Consider the following 19,475-nt stretch of genomic DNA (forward strand, 5'->3'; position numbering starts at 1 on the left):
AGGAGGATTCCCCTAATAGACTCTACACTGATTACCGATTAGTTCATTGTGAACACAAATATGAAATCATCTATCTATCTAATATCACAACTACAAATCTTGTAAATCTTGTATGGTGGATTCAAAACATGAGGTTTTACAATATTTAAGATACATACCAAAAGAACGCTGAATTTACCTGAAGTTGAATTGAGTTGGAAATCAATAGCTCAATGATCCAAGCGAGGAAAGTACAAGTTTATTTGAACTCAATTGAATCGAGAATTCTCCGATTCTCTCGATGAAAGCGAGGAGACATAGTGATTTGAACTCAATTAAATCGTGATTTCTCCAATTCTCTCGATCAAAGCGAGTAAACCCGATGGAGTGATTATTTAATCTAGAATCCTCTGAATCTCTCGATGAAAGTGAGTAAACACGAGGGAGTGAAATCTATTCAATCAAGATTGATTTTTCTGATTCTATCGATGAAAGCGATGAAACCCGGCGGAGTGATTTGAACTCAATTCAATCGATTATATTTCTCCCGATTCTCTCGATGAAAACGAAGAAACTCGACGGAGGAGTGAGAGAGACGAAGAAGGGGAATGAGCAGGCCCCATAACTCGATTAATTTTGAGGAATATTTTGAGTGCGTGGTGAAGACAAAGGATGAGAGCGGCACTTTCGACATTAACCACTGATATGAAGAGTATGAGAATAGGTAAGAGTATGAATTTTGTCTCATTAATGAGAATATGACAGAATGAATTTTGCATCATTAATAAGAACATGACTAAATGAATTTTGTTTCATTAAGAGCATCTGAGATTATTCTTCGATTTGCATTATTAGGACTAGGAGTAGGAGTAAGACTCTTCTTTTCTTTTTTTTGGTCAACTGAGTAAGACTCTTCCAATTCACTGTGTGTGATTTGTTTTCTTTTTATCGCAGTGATCCGTGTGCGATAGTAAAAAGTGAAAAGTAAATTGGGCTTGGTTATGTTTGAAAAAAAGAAAACAGAGCCCAACTAGCTTAATGAAGCCCTATAACAAAGAAGGCTTCTTCTAGTACTTTCCACAAGGCTCTCGTTCCCTTCTCATTGGTGTGGTATATTTATTTATACTTCTCAATCTGCAACCTCTCTCAGCAGATTGTAACGTTTCGTTTGCTTGGAAAGAGTGCTCAAACATTATTTACCGATGGCGGAAGAAGTTGTGCTAGATTTGGAAGAACTCAGACAACTCCAGAACATCGCTAAGAGACCTCGTGTTCTCCATCTCATCAGTTCCGAGATTTGCAATTTGGAGAAGGTACCAAATCCTTTTTCGCCACAATCGTATGTTTTTTTAAGGGTTATGTTATCTCCTCTGTCTTTGGACAAACCTGAAATGTAACAGTACTCGGTATTAGTGGAGTTCCGACAAGAACCATTACTATCTCTGTCCTTGTGTGTGTGTGTGTCAGTTTCTGGAGACTAGTCTGACAGTGAAACAAGGTTTTTGTGTCTTACGTTGAAATCTCATGAATCTGTCCCTTTGGATTCGAGTTGGAAAGTCTCTAGTGGTTGTGTCGATACTATGTTCGTTCTATTGTCAAAAAAAAAAAAAAAAAAACACAAAGCAATCTCTTTTGTATATCGTTTTTTTTGTAGCTGAGAGAGTCGGCAAGCGTTTCAAGTGCAAAGCCAGAGGTCGAACCGGCGGTTCCCGTACCTGTTTCTTCTTCGGTTAAACCGGTTTCTCCTTCAGTGAACTATGTAACTCTCGGAACGTTCAGCTGGGATCAAGACAGTGAAAAAGTCAAGGTGAAGCTGTGATTTTTGATTCGATTTCGTGACTGTCATATACTTTTCTCTGGTTCTGTAGTGAGTTTTCTGGTTGCTGCCTTTTATCTTCTTTCTAGGTTTACATATCTTTGGAAGGTGTTGATGAAGACAAGGTTGAAGCTGAGTTCAAGCCAATGTCTTTGGATGTCAAAATCCATGGTGTCCAAGGGAAGAACTACCGATGCGCAATCCCGAAGTTGCACAAAGAGATCGTCCCCGAGAAGTGCAAAGTGCTTGTAAAGCCTAAGAGGATAGTTGTCACTATGTTCAAGTCTTCGAGGGGAAACTGGATGGACATTCACTACAAAGAAGACAAGGTAAAGAAACCTCTTCAGCTTCAATAACATCATATGGTGGAGGCTTTTTTTTTGTCTGGTGAAACTAGTTGTAATGATAATTTGTTTTTTTTTTTGTGTTCAGATTAAACCAAGTCTCGAGAAAGAGAAAGACCCAATGGCTGGAATCATGGACATGATGAAGGTTAGCCTCTTTCCTAATTAGTGAGGTTGAGATATCTTCTCATTGGTTTTTGCTTATGGTTTGGTTCTTTTATTTTTGGGTGATATATTTGTGCAGAACATGTATGAGGGAGGAGATGAAGAGATGAAGAAGACAATAGCCAAAGCTTGGACAGATGCTAGGTCAGGCAAAGCTGGAGATTCTTTAAAAGGTCTGTAATGAAGCTCTTGTGAGACCGACCAGTAGGGGGATTCACTTGTTCTTGTCTTTTGCCGTCATGCACGCGTGAATCTAGGTTCCAGTGATCATGTGTCAAAACCGAAACATCTATTAGTTTGGTCGCATGTTTGGGTTTTACTGTTTTGGATGCGAACTGTTTTCTGGAGGATTTGAGGTGTTTAATATTATTTTCGAACTGGATCTATTTGGTTATGCACTCGTGCAAATGATTCAAACTTGTTCTTGATTTCTTCTCGAACCTAGACTAAGAATAGTATCGTCCAACTTCTTAAATGATGTGAGAGGATAGTTTATAGACTGACGCAAACCAACATCTCCAAATTGACCGATTCTGCATATTTTTCAGATTTAAAATTACAGGAAGACGTATTTGGATAGTTGATACTAAAAAAGTAAAAATGTACCTTGATCTACAAGCGTTGACGAAAAGATAATAAACGTATATGTCTCGAAAAGCTATTTAAGGGACTACGTTAGAGGAGCGGCTATCTGAAGAAATGACGTTTTGCTCGCCTCCTGCCCTAGTACAGTCCACAAGGCGTTTTGGCTGCTAGTCTTATGTGGCATGATGCATGAATGTATCCAAAGAAGCTTGCACGTGAAAGTCTTATAGCATACAGAGAGGCTGAGAGTGTTAAGAGAAAGGGTTAGAGATTAATTATAACTTATGATTCATAAGGTTATCAAATTGAGTGTAGAGCTAGAGATAATAGCACTGTAGAAGTAGACTTGGTTCTTGCTAGTTCCCTAAGATAGGAGACGAGAGAGTATGCATCGAGTGCTAATGAAGGGCACTGATGCTTGGATACTAGTTTTTTTTTCTATTTGTAATCTCCATTTGAATCTAGTCAATTCCGAGTCACTGACTCGGCCAGACGTAGTTCCCATATTAACGATAACGAGAGTTGACTGGTTAAGTTTATATTTATTTTTCTCACTTAGCTCATGGACCATTTTCATCTTCTGTTTTATTGCTCTGTTTCTGAGCTAAACTCTCTTTTATCCCATTTCTATTGGTTGTTGTTTCTTCGCTATGAAATGTCGACGTCTTCGGGGACAAGGAGACTCAACAGCCTTGGATTTAGACTTGACGCATTGTTTTGGTTTGGTAACTGGTCTGCTTTGGGAAGAACATATGATATCACGGGATCAAAAAGGGTTTTTATTGATATGGGGATCTCTTCTAATGCAACTCTAGCTTTGATTGTGAGCATGATGCGTATAAGAAGGAACTACAGAGTGAAACCGCTTAAATAAGATAGAAGAGGAAATAACAACAAACATACATAATTTGATAGCTAATCCAGATGAAGTTGATTCCAATCAAGAGCAACACGGAGACTAATTGGACAAGGTAAGCCAATGTTTTAGTGGGGTATGGTTCGTTAGTCAACACTAAAATAAGCTTGTTCACATGATTAGCAGTTCTTAACAGGTTATGGACTGGTGGGTGACCTTATTAAGCTATGGGCTGGAGGACAAAGATTGTATGATAATCTAGAAGAGACCCTTTTTCTTGTGCCCATTTACATAGGAGATATGGAGTAAAATGAGTTGGACGCGATTAGAGAATAAGTTCTCCACTAATTAGGTTAGTCTCGCTAATCTTTTCTACAATCCCTGATTCAATTGCATCAAAGATTTTCTCGTCATGCATAGTTTTTAGGCTACAGTTTATCATGTTCGGATAGAAAGGAACAGACATCAGCACATAAAGCAAGTAATGACAAAAACCCCAGCTTAGTAAAACAATCGACAAGAACATTCCGAACAGACAAAATTCAATCATAATCAACAGAGATCATACGAACGATGAATGTCTGGAGCTATGGTCGCTACAAATTATTTTCGAGTTTGTAACCTAAAATACCCAAAAAAAGAGAAAAAACTAATGTACTTGTCATAACAAAAGAGAACCATATATATACTTGTCTCATTCTTGTTGCCAAAAGAACACAATGTACAATATTTTATTCAGTTTTGTGTTACCAAAAGAAAAGAAAAAATCAATAAAATTCCCCTTAGAGATTTACGTGGATGTAGAGGGCAAAACTGTTCATCAATATTACAATCGACAACCAAAAATGAAATCAAGTTAACAAGAAGAAAACTTTCGAAGCAGATAAAAAAAATCAAAATGGTAATAAGTAATCATCTCTTCGATTTCTAAACAGACATCTGTGACAATGATCTTTTAATATCATCCGTGTATCCCAAAGAAGGTGGTCGAACCGGTCTAGGACTCTCGTCAGCACTACCACCAACATCACTAGCCGAACTCTGCTGAACCAAAACCGGATAAACATCCGTAGAAACCGAAAGCCTAGAAGGCGAAGATGGAGACAAAGGAGAAGAAGAGTTCACAGGGAACTCAGAAGCAGCAAACGAAGCCATGGATAGCGTTCTAGTGATCGAAGGATTCACCTCAGCCACTTCTTCAATACCTTCATCTATATAAACAACATCTTGCATCGTTAACTGATGATACTCAACGATCTCTCTCAAGAACCTGTTCTCTCTCGCGTAGATAGAGTTCTCATGTGCCAATCTTGCTTTCTCCGCAAGCAACGTCTCAAGCTGAAGCCTGATTAGGTCATCATCGGCAGGATTGTTGGTTCCCTTCTCCCGGTTATCTCTTAACCGTTTGTTTTCCTCTTCCAATTGCGAGCACCGTTGCTTAGCGAACGCTTGGTCGGCTTTAACCGTTTTGAGTTCGCGTAAGAGGAGCTTGGCTTTGGCCGCTGTAGCCATGGCTACGTCACGTGAGGCCTTGAGCTGAGACTCGTGTGGGTTAGGTTGCGTTAATGGCTGCCATGGACTGTTTGAACCAGAGGATTGATTGTGATTCTCTGGTATATCCATTAGGTCTGATCCTTTACGCCTTATTTGAGAAGCCACCATCGTACGGCCTTCCTCGAACGCTTTCTCGAAGCTGTCTCCGATCTGATTCAGAGACGTTGTGATCTTGTCTATGCTTTTGCGTATGGTTGGATTGCTATTATTATTACTCGAGGGCTCCGAAACGACGACGTTTTGCTGCTCTTCTTCTTCGTCCTCGAGGATTGATTTGGCTTTCTGAGCTAGGATTCCCCAGAAACCGCGGCTTTCGCTCTTGGACGCATCTTCGTAAGCCGTGAATCCTCGTACCTGAAAATTTACGGATTTAGGTTTTTATTTAGTTTCTTGCGGGAAAAGTTATTGAGAGAGAGAATGTGACCTCAGAATTGGAATTAGGGTTGAGAGAAGAGGAAGCGCGGATTGCTTGAGCGGCAAGGGAGGAATGAGAAGAGAAAGATTGAGATGATCTGAAGGAGGATTTGCCATTGGAGTGACCTTTGAGATCACCGTAATCGAGATCAGGTGTTTGATGATAGATATCGTCGTTGAATGTGGAAGCTCTTGTGACCCCTTGTCTTCTCCGATACGCCATTTCTCATTCCTTTGTTCGGTTCTTCTTTCTCTGTCTTTATTCTTGTTCTTTCTTTTTTTTTTCTTTTGTTATTAAGAAAATTGTATATCGCATTTACAATCTTTTATCCTCTGGTTTTACGTAATTCACGTTCTTAATAAGTCTGTGCCACAATTTCTAATGTATAAAGAAAATATATTGTGTTGTGAAATAATTTTCTAAATAAATTTGTAACAGTTAGCTTTTATGTGCAATCAAATTTTGTTAAATAAAAGTCGATTATTCCAAATTTTATTTTAACAGTAACATATAGGCTCATAACTGAAACCAAATTAAATTTCATAAATAACCGAACAGATTCTATATTTCTAGAATAAAAAAAACTGAAACCGAACCAAATACCGAATGAGTAAACGAATTTCAAAATACAAATTATATTCTTAAAAGTATTAATTATATTTAATTGATCAATAACCAAATAGCCTAAAAATATTATATATAAACCGGATTATCCAAAAGATTAATTATCAAAATAATTGTTATTTGAAATATTAAAAATTATCCAAATTAACCGATATATTTATGCAAAAGAAAAGCTAATAAACTATGTCCTCATGCAATGAAACAAAACAAAAAGAAAGAAATGGGTATTCTCTCTTTATCACTCATACATATATAAATTTGCATTTCAAGAGGAAAACAAATCAATATTATCAAATTTTAGGAACTGAAATAGAAAAGGAGAGAATATCCATTTCTTTCTTTTTGTAATTATGACTTTTTACCATACAAAGGATCATCTTAACTGGTTTCATTCATTAGACATATGTGTGAGAATAGGTTGTTTCTCAAAGAGACCAAGCCTATAATCACCAAGCTTAGACTTGTAAGCAGAAGATTTGTATTGAGACCAAGTGAATTCTTTGTAAAGCCAATCGTCTTGCTTAGGGACTAGACACGAAAGTGGCGCTATCTTCTCGCTCAATGGCGGTCCTCCAAAATATATCATCGAGACTCTCGATCTCCTTGTATCAGCTAAGACTCTGTGTTTTACACTCTTGAACCTTCCGTTTGTCATAACCTGCATCACCCGCGGTTAACTTTATAATATGAGTTTTTGTGTGGGAATCAGACTTTGAAAATGTCGTAGGTCCGACATAAAGTTAGGATAATAGAATATGCATTTGTATACATTTTTTTTTTTGAAATGGCACTTTTTGTCAATTTTGAAATGGCATGTAGGAATATACTGCATACATGCCTATCATGTAAAATAGTAATTGTCACGTGAGGCTAAGTGTACACATAGATTTTCTAGACGTACACTCAAAAAAATGATCGATTTTAAAAATATTCCCTAAAAAATTAGAAAGAGAGAGAAGAGATGAGAAGACATGGCATGTGAGAATTTTTGTCTACCGTTCACACCAATCTCAATCACTACATTGATATTCCTATTTAGGGAAAAAAAATTATAACTTATACAAGAAAAAACAGTTAATATAATATAAATATTTGTATCTTAAGTTGAAACTGTAAATACTTTTGAGTTTTTTTTTAGGTGTAAATGTTAAGAAAATACTTTTTGAGTTTAGACCACCAGTAAACTGCACGAATGACTCAAACACAGCCATCAACTCTTAAAAATACTTAAATATTCCTGGTATTACCATAGTAATTTAAAGTTTCAAAAATACAAATAGGAATTTCTCCTTTTTATATATTAGAAAGAAAAAAATAGTAAAAATTGTACCTGAAGAGCATCTCCAACATTAATGAAAAAAGAGGAGTGATCAGGAGGGACAGCGACCCAACTTCCATCTTTCATACATATTTGAAGACCCGCCGTGTCATTGGACCTTAGCACTGAGATTATTTGTGGGTCTGTGTGTTCCCCAAACCCTACTTTCACCATGTTCTCCGCCTCTTCCTCCGCCGTCGGATAATGGTTCAGTCTCAAGCAAGAGTCACTCTTCTCATCTCTCACCATCTTACTCAGTGTGTCCCTTGGCTCTATCCCTAATCCTTCCGTCACCATCTCCAAAACCTTGCACGACACTTCCTTCAACTCGTGCATGTACTCGTCCACCGCCTCTCTGTTTTTGTTTGACTCAAAACGGTCAGATTATGGGGAAAATAGTGTAAAACAGAGTCCCCTGTTTCTACTTTGAGTGTGTAAAAAGGAAGTAATGTAATGTCTTTGAAAACTTCATATTATTTGATAGTTTGTATATTAATGAAATTTCTGAGATTATTTTTTTACCGAAAAATCTGTGGGGTTTGACCGAAAACGTCAGATGTATTTGGGGTGGAGAGCTGAGGGTTAGCATTGAGGAGGATATACTCAATCCACCCAACGTCACCGTTTGGTCCAATCCGTTTACTACCATATCCGTACGGTTCAGGTGGACCGGCCTGGTTCTTAAGAGACTGGGGCAAGGCGAAAAAGCGGATAGCCTCCTGCTCTAACCGGGTCATGAGGTCATCTCGGACTCCGTGGTTTACAACCTTGAAAAAACCAAACTCCTCACAAGCTTTCACGATTAGGGTTTTGGCTTCTGGGTCGGTTAGGTCCACGACGGGGATTGGTTGGGAAGTGAAGACCGGAACCGGGGTGTACGTTGGGATTACGGATATGTGGTTGTCTAAGGCGACTGGCTGTGATAAAACCACCATGTTTGGTTTATTATGGTTGAAGATCGGAGCAAAGGTTGAAGGAGTTTAAAAAAAAAGGTTGAATGGGTTTGTTATGGTTTAGGAACTATCATGGAAGCTATATTTGCTTGGCATTTATAGGGAGTGGCTGAAAAGGCATTTCATTATGTCTATAATATAATATTTTATTTAAATGTTACTGTTATTACGAATTTTTGTTCCTGCATATTACTATGTGACTGTTTAGTCAAGTTTTAGTTTTGCATGTCCGGTCTATTCTTCTATGACACATGAAGAAAAAAAACCGTGCGCTTTGTTTTGTTTTTATCTTCTAACTAGTATTATGTGTGCTACGCACAGATCAATTCATTATATTAGAAATTATTTGATCATCATCATAATTTTAATTTTCAATCATAGTGAATATTATTTAAAATATTATATAAACAGTAACATATCATTTTAGAGGTACATGCATTGGAATAAAGTGGTTGAAAGTATGAAAGAAAAACTTTATATCAATATTTGATGATTACGTACAGAATAAAAAATACTTAATTTAGTTTTGTGTAACTTTAGATTGACATTTTATGTTGATTTACCTGAAATATTTTTTAAAGCACACATGTAAACAAAATTAATTCACATTACTTATTTTCCACATGTTGATTTACCTGATAATTTTCTTTTTGAATTTATAAGGTTGAAATTTACAGCTTAAGTTTGCATTTTATAAATTAAAAAATTGTATAGCAATAATTAAATAAAGTAAATTTACCTTTGGATAAAAAAAATTAATCTCCTTGATACGTTCAGCAATAACTCAATTGCAGTTGTGAATACTGGAAAATAATTGATTCAACCAATGAAACATTAGTCAACAAATCAGAAAAAATAGCAAAGAATGGAAAAAGTTAAAACCTTTTTTGTCATGTCAAAAGCTTGTGCTTCTTTGATTCACAAATCACAACTGCAATTGAGTTATTGCTGAACGTATGTTCCATTCTATTTCTCTAAACCGTGACCTCCAAGCCCTGTAAATCAAAAGATCGAGAAAGTTTCTAAGTTAGTTATGTTGTAGTGATCTAAAATCAAATCTCTTCAAAGTTATCGTACCAATATCAATTGCATCCCGTAATTCCTCTATGTCAATCTGAATCTTGGTGATAATAAGCTTTTAAGTATTAATCTAGATGAATAATTTTAAAAATAAATTGGTGCAGAAAAAAAAATATGAAGAAACCCAAGGAAAATTTAAGAGAGATGAAAAGATCTTTCATTCTTTTGTTTGCGTGAGAAGATAGAAAAATTGAGGAAAAAAGAAACAAAGTAAATTATATAAAAGAGGAAAACCAAAAATGGTTTGAAATCATGGTCAAGTGACTTTGAACGTGTATAAAGAGAATTGCTAAAAATTAGGGATGTAAGAGATTTTCTTTTAATTTTTTTTTTTACATTTGTCATAATTTTATTAATGAAGTGACTTGTGCTTTAGCATATAAGGGATGTGAGTTATTGAAATCGAAGTTGGCATGGTGAGAAAATGGTATTGGTATGGTGACCGTGGTCCTATTTTTTATGTTTTTTTTTCAGTTTACTTTGACTAATCACACGTATCAATTGATAACAAATAAATAACAGATCACGGATTCACGGGTCATATTTTTTCTTAATCAACTTGGTAATAATCCGTGCCTTGCGCAGAATATGATTATTAGTTTCATATTTTTAATAAGAAGATATTAATTTGTTTTTTTTTTGAGCAACAAGAAGATATTAATCTGTATAATCTGGATATCGGTTCGGTTTTAGGTTGTTTTTTAATCTCATAAAATATAACTATTATTTTAAATCAATATTTATTTGGTTTGTTAGGTTAAAATGTTTGATGTTTTTGTTTTTTTTTCCTGTGATAATCAAAAAAATTATTATTATTATTTGTTTGTTTTCGTGTTATGAATCTTAAATAGTCGTGACGTCGAACCAATGGTTTCATATTACAGTTTCTAAACGGATAATAGTTAAAAAAAAATTATTAAGACAAATCATTTTACTACAATTTGGTCGATAGTGAAAGAAGCATTAAGAAAAATAATATTTGAACTTCCAAAAAAATTAGATATATCAGTTGTGGTAAATACTTAGTTATAAGGTGCTCACGTCAATGTGCACATGTATGTGTATATAAAAGTATATAAAGATGGTTGATAAATATATAAAGATACCGTTAATTAATATTAAATGACATTTTTTTCAAAATAATACATGAAAAATAAAATTCTTAAAATGAAATTATTTAAAAACAAAACTATTGTAAAATTTATATAAACTATAATATATAACTTATATATAATTCTTTAAATATATGTGTATATATATATGCATATAACGGATAATATTGGATATCCATTCTTATAAATATTGATATTTGTGATTTGTTTTTTTTACGGATATTGCATTTTAGTATTTGATTTCCTTCGTAGAGTAATGGATTTCTGGATTTTTCGGTTCAAATCAAAACGGATAACAAATCGAATCAAAATTTATGAACAGTTTGCCACCTCTATTCGTAAACAGTAAAAATAACGTAAAGAAGAACTATGCATGTGAGTTTTATATTAAAAAAACGTAAATTATATAGTGTGAACATATTTATGTAAAGTTTGACTGTGAATCTTTCTACATGTGACATGTGTCCATTTTAGTGTGAACGCATTTATTACAATGCTTCTAGATATGACATGTGTCCAGTTTAGTGTGAACGCATTTATTACAATGCTTCTCCTTTAATATATGATAGATTATTGATAAAAGAGTTCAACAGCTTCACGATTTAAAAATGTAGTGTAACGTCATAGTTTGTGTAAGAAAAAGCTGTAGTTTTTTTATCGAAGATATAATAACTTTTTACTAGATAGAAAACATTTCTAGAGCATTTTGACCAAAATAACATAAAAATTGATTTGAAATATAAACGCATATTTTATATTCAATCAAATGCAAACTAACCTAAATGGGTGATACAATTAGGGTTGACTGCCTATTCCCCTCTGTAAACACAATGACCCTATCTATTCCTCCTAAACTACCTATCTTATGAGGTGACCACCCATAAATAAGAATTCTCTTCATATGGCCCCGTTCTTTTTAACTTCGTCCAGATCTCCTTTTGTAATCTGATTCCGAAATCAAGATGAAACCTTAAGAAATTATGTTTTGTGAACAGAGATTGCCCATTAAAATAGGACCGACCCGACATTAAAAACCGACTGACTCGATTGATATATTGAGAGAGAGAGATGAATAACAAAGAAGAAGAGAAACGAGAGAGAGAGAGAGAGAGAGAGAGAGAGAGAGAGAGAGAGAGAGAGAGAGAGAGAGAGAGGCGAGCAGAGGGAGTGATGATGAAATGAGCGATGCTAAGATCTGCCAAAAAGTATGATTGTTATATATGTTGTCGTTTTGAAGCCTGTTTTAAAATTTCGCGTTTTTTTTCAATGCAATAACCATATTCAAGCATAACCAAGCATAAAGAACATGATCATTTTCGAGCATAAACAAGTCAAACTCATGTTTTAAACTCAGCATCATAAAACCACATAAAGAACATGCATGACCATTTTTGAACATAATACTAACGTTTCAACACTCAAAACATCACATAAGAGTCTTACATAAGGCTAAAGAGAATTTCATTACATAAGATAACCAAACCACATAAAGAACATAAAACCATATCCTATCATAGCTTTTAATCATTTCTTCATTCATTTAATTCTCATCACTTCTTCTTCCATCTTGTCAAGCCTTATTTCTTGAAACTCAAAGCACTCCATCATACTCTTTCGCAGATATTTAACATTGTTCACAGGTTCATCATCACATAAAGAACATGCATGACCATTTTTGAACATAATACTAACGTTTCAACTCTCAAAACATCACATAAGAGTCTTACATAAGTCTAAAGAGGATTTCATTACATAAGATAACCAAACCACATAAAGAACATAAAACAATATCCTATCATAGCTTTTAATTATTTCTTCATTCAATTAATTCTCATCACTTCTTCTTCCATCTTTTCAAGCCTTATTTCTTGAAACTCAAAGCACTTCATCATACTCTTTCGCAGATATTTAACATCGTTCACAGGTTCATCATCACATAAAGAACATGCATGACCATTTTTGAACATAATACTAACGATTCAACACTCAAAACATCACATAAGAGTCTTACATAAGTCTAAAAAGAATTTCATTACATAAGATAACCAAACCACATAAAGAACATAAAACCATATCCTATCATAGCTTTTAATCATTTCTTCATTCATTTAATTCTCATCACTTCTTCTTCCATCTTTTCAAGCCTTATTTCTTAAAACTCAAAGCACTTCATCATACTCTTTCGCAGATATTTAACATCGTTCACAGGTTCCACATAAAAAATAAAAAAATAAAAAAATAAATAAATAAATAAATAAAATAAATAAATAAAAATGTAAATTCTTTTTGAAAAACGAATTCGAACTTTTTTATAAATTTATTTTTTGAATTTTGTTTTTTATTTTTTTCAAATTTCTTTTTGAAAAACGAAAATTATGTTTGAAACTATTTTTTAAAAATTTTATATATTTTTTAAGTATTTATTTATATATTTATTAGAATCCTAAATTTCGCATTCCAAAAACTCTACCCGACCCATCAACTCTAAACCCTAAGTCTAGATTAGTTAACCCTAAGGGTATAATTATCTTTTACCCTTCATTAAAAGTGAGGGTAAAAGTGGTTAGTGTAAACATGAAAAGTGGTACTATAAATGTGCTATTTGTGGCAATTTCCCGTTTTTATTAAACTAATCATAAATTGATTATTAATGTTCTTCATTGTTTACTTAAATAAAAATAACAGAATTACCAAATGTGACTAAAGTATATATTCTCCATCATTTTTAAAATTTTAACATATTAAAATAAATTAAACAACCACATTAACTATATAGTATTAATTTAGATTTTTTTGTATATGTTATATTTTGAACTTTTAAACTCCATCATACTCTTTCGCAGATATTTAACATCGTTCACAGGTTCCACATAAAAAATAAAAAAATAAATAAATAAAAAAATAAATAAATAAATAAATAAAATAAATAAATAAAAATGTAAATTCTTTTTGAAAAACGAATTCGAACTTTTTTATAAATTTATTTTTTGAATTTTGTTTTTTATTTTTTTCAAATTTCTTTTTGAAAAACGAAAATTATGTTTGAAACTATTTTTTAAAAATTTTATATATTTTTTAAGTATTTATTTATATATTTATTAGAATCCTAAATTTCGCATTCCAAAAACTCTACCCGACCCATCAACTCTAAACCCTAAGTCTAGATTAGTTAACCCTAAGGGTATAATTATCTTTTACCCTTCATTAAAAGTGAGGGTAAAAGTGGTTAGTGTAAACATGAAAAGTGGTACTATAAATGTGCTATTTGTGGTAATTTCCCGTTTTTATTAAACTAATCATAAATTGATTATTAATGTTCTTCATTGTTTACTTAAATAAAAATAACAGAATTATCAAATGTGACTAAAGTATATATTCTCCATCATTTTTAAAATTTTAACATATTAAAATAAATTAAACAACCACATTAACTATATAGTATTAATTTAGATTTTTCTGTATATGTTATATTTTGAACTTTTAAAACGAATATAAATGAGTAAAGTTGTCAAAAATCTCACAATGAATTTTTCATGGTTTAAATTTTTTGTTATAACAAGATATAAATGATTACACAATTATATAATAAGAAGTCTCATTTAATAAATATTAATATATTATTTATTAGTCTATTCTCCATCATTTTTAAAATTTTTAACATATTAAAATAAATTAAACAACCACATTAACTATATAGTATTAATTTAGATTTTTCTGTATATATTATATTTTGAATTTTTAACACGAATATAAATGACTAAAGTTGTCAAAAATCTCACAATGAATTTTTCGTGGTTTAAATTTTTTTTGTTATAATAAAATATAAATGATTACACAATTATATAATAAGAAGTCTCATTTAATAAATATTAATATTGTTTAAAATAAATTATGTACCATATAAAAATACATATGTATTTTAATTTCAAACTTTGCTTTGATTTTTCGTTTCATAAAAATTTTGAACAAATATTGACAACTTAATATTTAGTTTTAAAACTTTTCATAATGGTTTTAAAATTATAAATGACTAAAACTATTAAACATCCAACAAAAAAAAATTTGTTATCGGTGATTCAAAATTTTTGTTACAGAAAATAAAAATGATCAAAAAACAATATGAGTATAAAATATTATTTAACAGATTTCAATATTAAAAATGTACTATATCTCTATGTTAATATCATTAAAAATTAATTTTATATCATATAAAATAGAAAAAAGTGTTTGTTTGAATCAATAAAATTTATTTATGTGTTTGCACCAATTTTACCATATACGTAATATTTCCTGAGTTTTTAATCATGTATATATATGTATTATTTAATAATGTGTAAAAGAACATATACTCCCTCCGTTTCTAAATAGATGATGTTTTAGGAAGTTTCTGATGTTTCAAAATAGATGATGTTTTCGTATACCAATGTACTTTTATGCTTTATCAAAAACTGTGTAACCAATGATATTTTGTAGTCTATTTTGTGATTGGTTGAATAACTTTTATATTATATTTTAATAATATTTTTAAGATAAAAAATAAGTTTCTTAATAGTTGTGCAAAACCTTAAAACTTCATGTATTTTGAAACAGAGGGAGTAATATGTAAAACTAATTTCTATAATATTTATTCCGCGCAAGGCGCGGATCTTAACCTAGTTTGATATTATGTAATTAAGTTATTATTGATTTTGGCAACACAAATCACGAATGAGACGATAAAAGTTATTTATTTTTCTATCTAAAAGCTAAGATCTCGAGATTTTGGATAGAAATTGCAAAATTTAGATGAGTAACATAGATTTTGAATGGTGACGGACCGCACCGCCTCGCATCGCTGTCAATACTAACAAAAATCTGTATGTATATATGTATCTATAAATTTTTGTTACTATTAAAATTGCATCACAAATATTCCGCAGTTATTCTACACGTTACCATTCGGACCCATAATTGCTGACCCAAAAGCTTCTTTACCTTCGGAATCTCGAGATCTTAGCTAACATAATTGCTGTCCAAAGGCAAATAATCTGAAAAAATATCAAAAAGAAACTAACAGTCGAGAGACGTCTGGATGAAAATGATTGCATCTCTCTTCAAAACTGACCAATATATCCTCCATACGCAGGTTAATTATGAGACTATATAGGGAAGTCGTAGGAGGAAGGATGGTGAGGTTGAAGAATAAAGCCTACCCTTCAAAGAGGTCCAAGGCCAGCTATTTTACACATTCATTTTCTTTTATTTTTATCATAAACACACAAATATGAATAATACATAAGTAAAAACTTCCTTATCCTTTACTCAATTCCAAATTGTTGCACCCATCTGTTGCAATCATGTGGACATGCTTAATTTCTTTTCACTCTCCTTTCTTTTTTTTTTTAATATAAAAAAATCTTGCATATTTTAAATCTCAAATGCAGGTCCTGACGTAGCTACATTTTAATATGATTTTCATATTGCAATTTCCAGAAACTTTAGTCTACTGCTAAGCTTTTTGAAGATTGCACTATAATTGTTTCACATATTTGAGAAATATGTTAACTAGTACCACGTAAGAAATGTTATATACAATGAGTCCATTAACTTTTTATATAATAAACATGTTGGTGAACTATGTTTGATCTTAATAGAGAGCCTGCTAAACCGGGGGGAAAGAATTTTGGAACCAAAACTAAGACATCTATAGAGTTCCGAGTCAGAAGGCCTGAAAGATGAAGCTCGGTTGATTACATGTGATGGGATGCCAACACATTGATAAGGACTTTCATTTGCCACATTTTTTAAAAAGTGAGGTTAGCAAATGATTTTGTAGTATTTAAGGAATGGATGGATATAAAATATATGAAATTATTTAAAAGGGCCAGACGAGAGAGAAACGTGCAATATTAATAAGTCGGCTGTGATGACAAAAGAGAAAAGAAATAAAAGTCGGCTGAATAATTGAAGTCTAATCCCATATCATTATGAGAGCATGACCTTTAATCAATTATGTCATTTCATAGATTTAGCAAATAAGATGATTAACCTGAGAAAGATGTATTAACAATTTTTAATCACTTTCTTTTTGCTCTTTTTCGCATGTTAAATGAAAAACAAAATCCAGAAAAAAAAAATAAAGGAAATATCGTCGTCGTCCAATCTAGTATCTTCCTGACTTCATAGTTTGTCTTATAAATTGTCAATGATGAAATGGAGAAACTATCGAAATCAAAACGATGGCTCATTTTGGTGACAACAATGAGTGTGATATATATCCATTCTTGCCGCCGTTTGCATAGTTTATCGATGTAGTATGTAGTATAAACTGATCTATTAATTAAGTTTTTTCATATATATATATATATATATAATATATGCTGGAGATAAGTCATGAAGAAATAAAAGTTATCTTTAAATATAATTAAAATAACTAAAACTATTAGAATTAAAATAAAGAAAATTCCCAATTCAATGTGTAATAGAGTAGAAAAAGAAATCTAGCTCCTATATATTGCGATCATCATGCATGTGTTTAGTTTTTAGTTTTTGAGAAAGAATAACACACAGAAGAAAGATAAGAGCTTGTGTTTAATTTTTAAAAAGTTTTCTAAACATCAATAAAGGAAAAACTCTTTTGAACTAATTGCGTGTATTCAAGACCAAAACTCGAATGAACACTTTCGTTCTCCAGTCACTTTATTTGGTATCAGAGCTCCAGGTTTGATTCATTGAAGAAGTTTCACCGAAGGAATGAATGATTTGAAATCAACATCGAAGACAAGAGAAGTCGTTCCTTCCACAATGGTCTGCACGATGTTATCTTCAACAAACTACACGGTATGGGCGATGAGAATGAAGGTGTTATTACGAGTTCATAAGTTTTGGGAATCAATTGAACCAGAGACAGACGATGAAGAGAAGAAGAATATCGATACTGCTCTCATGTTTCAATGGATTCCGGAAAACCAAATATTGCAAGTTGGTGAAGTCGACTCGCCTAAAAAAATCTGGGAAGCCGTCAAATCAAGAAACCTTGGTGTTGAATGTGTGAAGGAAACGCGACTTCAAACCTTGATGAACGCGTTTAAACGTCTCAGAATGAAAGACACCGACTCAATAGATATCTTTACGGGCAAGATATCAGAATTGGCCTCAAAATCCACAGCTTTAGGTCAAACGTTAAAAGAACCTAAGCTTGTAAAGAAGTTCCTGAACAACTTACCGCAAAGAAAGTATATTCAGATCATAGCTTCGCTTGAAAAAGTTCTCGATCTGAATAAAAAGAGCTTCGAAGATATTGTTGAGAGACTCAAGGCGTATGAAGAACAGATTCAGGGAGAAAATAGACAAGAGCCACAAGGAAATCTTCTGTACACCGACTCCAATCAATCATACAACTCAAGAGGAAGAGGTAGAAGTTGGAATCGTGGTCGAGGAAACAGAGGAAAAGGGCGTGGAAGAACCAACACACAAGCAAGAGGCAAAGGAAAGAAGGTCTACTCTCAAATTACGTGTTACTATTGTAAGAAAAAAATACTACTTCGCCTCTTTTTATCCTGAGAAGAATCAAGACGATCACGATCTAAACAAAGCAGATATAGAGGAAGCTGATATCGCTTTGTATATGCACGAGATTGTATTCCTTAATGAAGATAAGGTCATACCGAAGACGCTAGAACAAAGCAAACGAGAAGATGGAATGTGGTACTTGGATAACGGAGCAAGTAACCATATGACTGGTGAGAGATCATACTTCTCTGAACTTAACGAAAGCATCAAAGGAAAGGTGAAGTTTGGTGATGGTTCATGTGTCGACATCAATGACAAAGGGTCGATGCTGTTTGAAGCAAAAACAGGGGAACATAGATTCTTGACCGACATATACTACATTCCAGACCTAAAGAGCAATATATTGAGCTTAGTACAAGCTACTGAACAAGGGTGAGATGTTAGGATGAGGGATAACTACCTAACACTGAAAGACCCTAATGGAAGACTGCTGGTGAAAGTGTTAAGGTCGCGGCTGTACAAGTTGAGACTTGAAGTTGGTAGACCAGCCTGCTTGCACACGAGAATGGAAGAAGATACTTGGAGATGGCATGCTAGGCTCGGACACATTAGTTTCAAAACTATAAGGTCCATGGCAACACAAGAGATGGTACACGGGTTGCCGGAGATTCAAGAAGAAACAACTATGCCACTGGCTACACCGTATAGATCGTCGCATGCATTGGAACTCCTACATGCAGACTTGTGTGGTCCTATCTCACCATCTACACTTGAGCAGAACCTGTATATCTTTGTGAGTATTGACGATTGCACAGGATATGTGTGGTTGATCTTACTAAAGGAGAAGGGAAATGCATTTGAAAAGTTCAAAGAATTCAAGAAACTGATTGAGAAGGAATTCAACAAAGAGATAATAACACTACGTACATATAGAGGTGGTGAGTTTACATCAAAAGAGTTTCAAGAATTCTGCAATAACAGTGGTATAAGAAGACATCTAACAGCTCCATATACCCCCACAACAAAACAGAGTGGTCGAGAGGAGAAATCACACATTCATGGAGATGACAAAGAGCATTCTAAAGGCTATGAGTGTTCCTAATTACTTATAGAGAGAAGCAGTTCGTCATGTCACATATCTAATTAACCGAGTTCCCACAAGAGCTTTGAAGAATCAGACTCC

General features: G+C 33.1%; 4 protein-coding genes across 4 annotated transcripts; 2 read left to right on the plus strand and 2 right to left on the minus strand.

Moving 5' to 3' along the window:
- Positions 1 to 1,047: 1,047 nt before the first annotated feature.
- On the plus strand, positions 1,048 to 2,732 carry LOC103840437 (calcyclin-binding protein). Its single transcript, XM_009116947.3, has 5 exons — positions 1,048 to 1,292; positions 1,634 to 1,786; positions 1,885 to 2,124; positions 2,228 to 2,287; positions 2,384 to 2,732. The coding sequence occupies exons 1-5, from the start codon at positions 1,182 to 1,184 to the stop codon at positions 2,483 to 2,485; spliced, it is 666 nt and encodes a 221-aa protein (XP_009115195.1). The 5' UTR covers positions 1,048 to 1,181; the 3' UTR covers positions 2,486 to 2,732.
- LOC103840438 lies at positions 2,360 to 6,009 on the minus strand. The gene is made up of 2 exons (XM_009116948.3): positions 5,724 to 6,009; positions 2,360 to 5,653 (listed from the first exon to the last, which is right to left on the minus strand). The coding sequence occupies exons 1-2, from the start codon at positions 5,934 to 5,936 to the stop codon at positions 4,673 to 4,675; spliced, it is 1,194 nt and encodes a 397-aa protein (XP_009115196.1). The 5' UTR covers positions 5,937 to 6,009; the 3' UTR covers positions 2,360 to 4,672.
- A 533-nt stretch (positions 6,010 to 6,542) lies between these two features.
- On the minus strand, positions 6,543 to 10,725 carry LOC103840439 (gibberellin 2-beta-dioxygenase 2). The gene is made up of 3 exons (XM_009116949.3): positions 8,179 to 10,725; positions 7,669 to 8,011; positions 6,543 to 6,996 (listed from the first exon to the last, which is right to left on the minus strand). Exons 1-3 carry the CDS (start codon positions 8,589 to 8,591, stop codon positions 6,727 to 6,729), a joined length of 1,026 nt encoding a protein of 341 aa, XP_009115197.2. The 5' UTR covers positions 8,592 to 10,725; the 3' UTR covers positions 6,543 to 6,726.
- Positions 10,726 to 17,533: 6,808 nt separating this feature from the next.
- LOC103840530 lies at positions 17,534 to 18,728 on the plus strand. Its single transcript, XM_009117034.1, has 2 exons — positions 17,534 to 18,277; positions 18,348 to 18,728. The coding sequence occupies exons 1-2, from the start codon at positions 17,534 to 17,536 to the stop codon at positions 18,726 to 18,728; spliced, it is 1,125 nt and encodes a 374-aa protein (XP_009115282.1).
- The last annotated feature ends 747 nt before the right edge of the window (positions 18,729 to 19,475 follow it).

Source organism: Brassica rapa, chromosome A09, assembly GCF_000309985.2.
Source record: "Brassica rapa cultivar Chiifu-401-42 chromosome A09, CAAS_Brap_v3.01, whole genome shotgun sequence".
Lineage (NCBI taxonomy): Eukaryota > Viridiplantae > Streptophyta > Magnoliopsida > Brassicales > Brassicaceae > Brassica > Brassica rapa.

Excerpts from the sequence above, each read along its gene's own strand:
- LOC103840437 (XM_009116947.3), top strand. The coding sequence starts at position 1,182 with ATGGCGGAAGAAGTTGTGCTAGATTTGGAAGAACTCAGACAACTCCAG. Across the intron at positions 1,293-1,633 it reads AGATTTGCAATTTGGAGAAG|CTGAGAGAGTCGGCAAGCGT; the intron begins GTACCAAATCCT and ends TTTTTTTTGTAG. Across the intron at positions 1,787-1,884 it reads AAGACAGTGAAAAAGTCAAG|GTTTACATATCTTTGGAAGG; the intron begins GTGAAGCTGTGA and ends TCTTCTTTCTAG.
- LOC103840438 (XM_009116948.3), bottom strand. The coding sequence starts at position 5,936 with ATGGCGTATCGGAGAAGACAAGGGGTCACAAGAGCTTCCACATTCAAC. Across the intron at positions 5,654-5,723 it reads ACCCTAATTCCAATTCTGAG|GTACGAGGATTCACGGCTTA; the intron begins GTCACATTCTCT and ends GTAAATTTTCAG.
- LOC103840439 (XM_009116949.3), bottom strand. The coding sequence starts at position 8,591 with ATGGTGGTTTTATCACAGCCAGTCGCCTTAGACAACCACATATCCGTA. Across the intron at positions 8,012-8,178 it reads CAAACCCCACAGATTTTTCG|AGAGGCGGTGGACGAGTACA; the intron begins GTAAAAAAATAA and ends AAACAAAAACAG. Across the intron at positions 6,997-7,668 it reads ATGTTGGAGATGCTCTTCAG|GTTATGACAAACGGAAGGTT; the intron begins GTACAATTTTTA and ends CGGGTGATGCAG.
- LOC103840530 (XM_009117034.1), top strand. The coding sequence starts at position 17,534 with ATGAATGATTTGAAATCAACATCGAAGACAAGAGAAGTCGTTCCTTCC. Across the intron at positions 18,278-18,347 it reads CAAGAGGCAAAGGAAAGAAG|AATCAAGACGATCACGATCT; the intron begins GTCTACTCTCAA and ends TATCCTGAGAAG.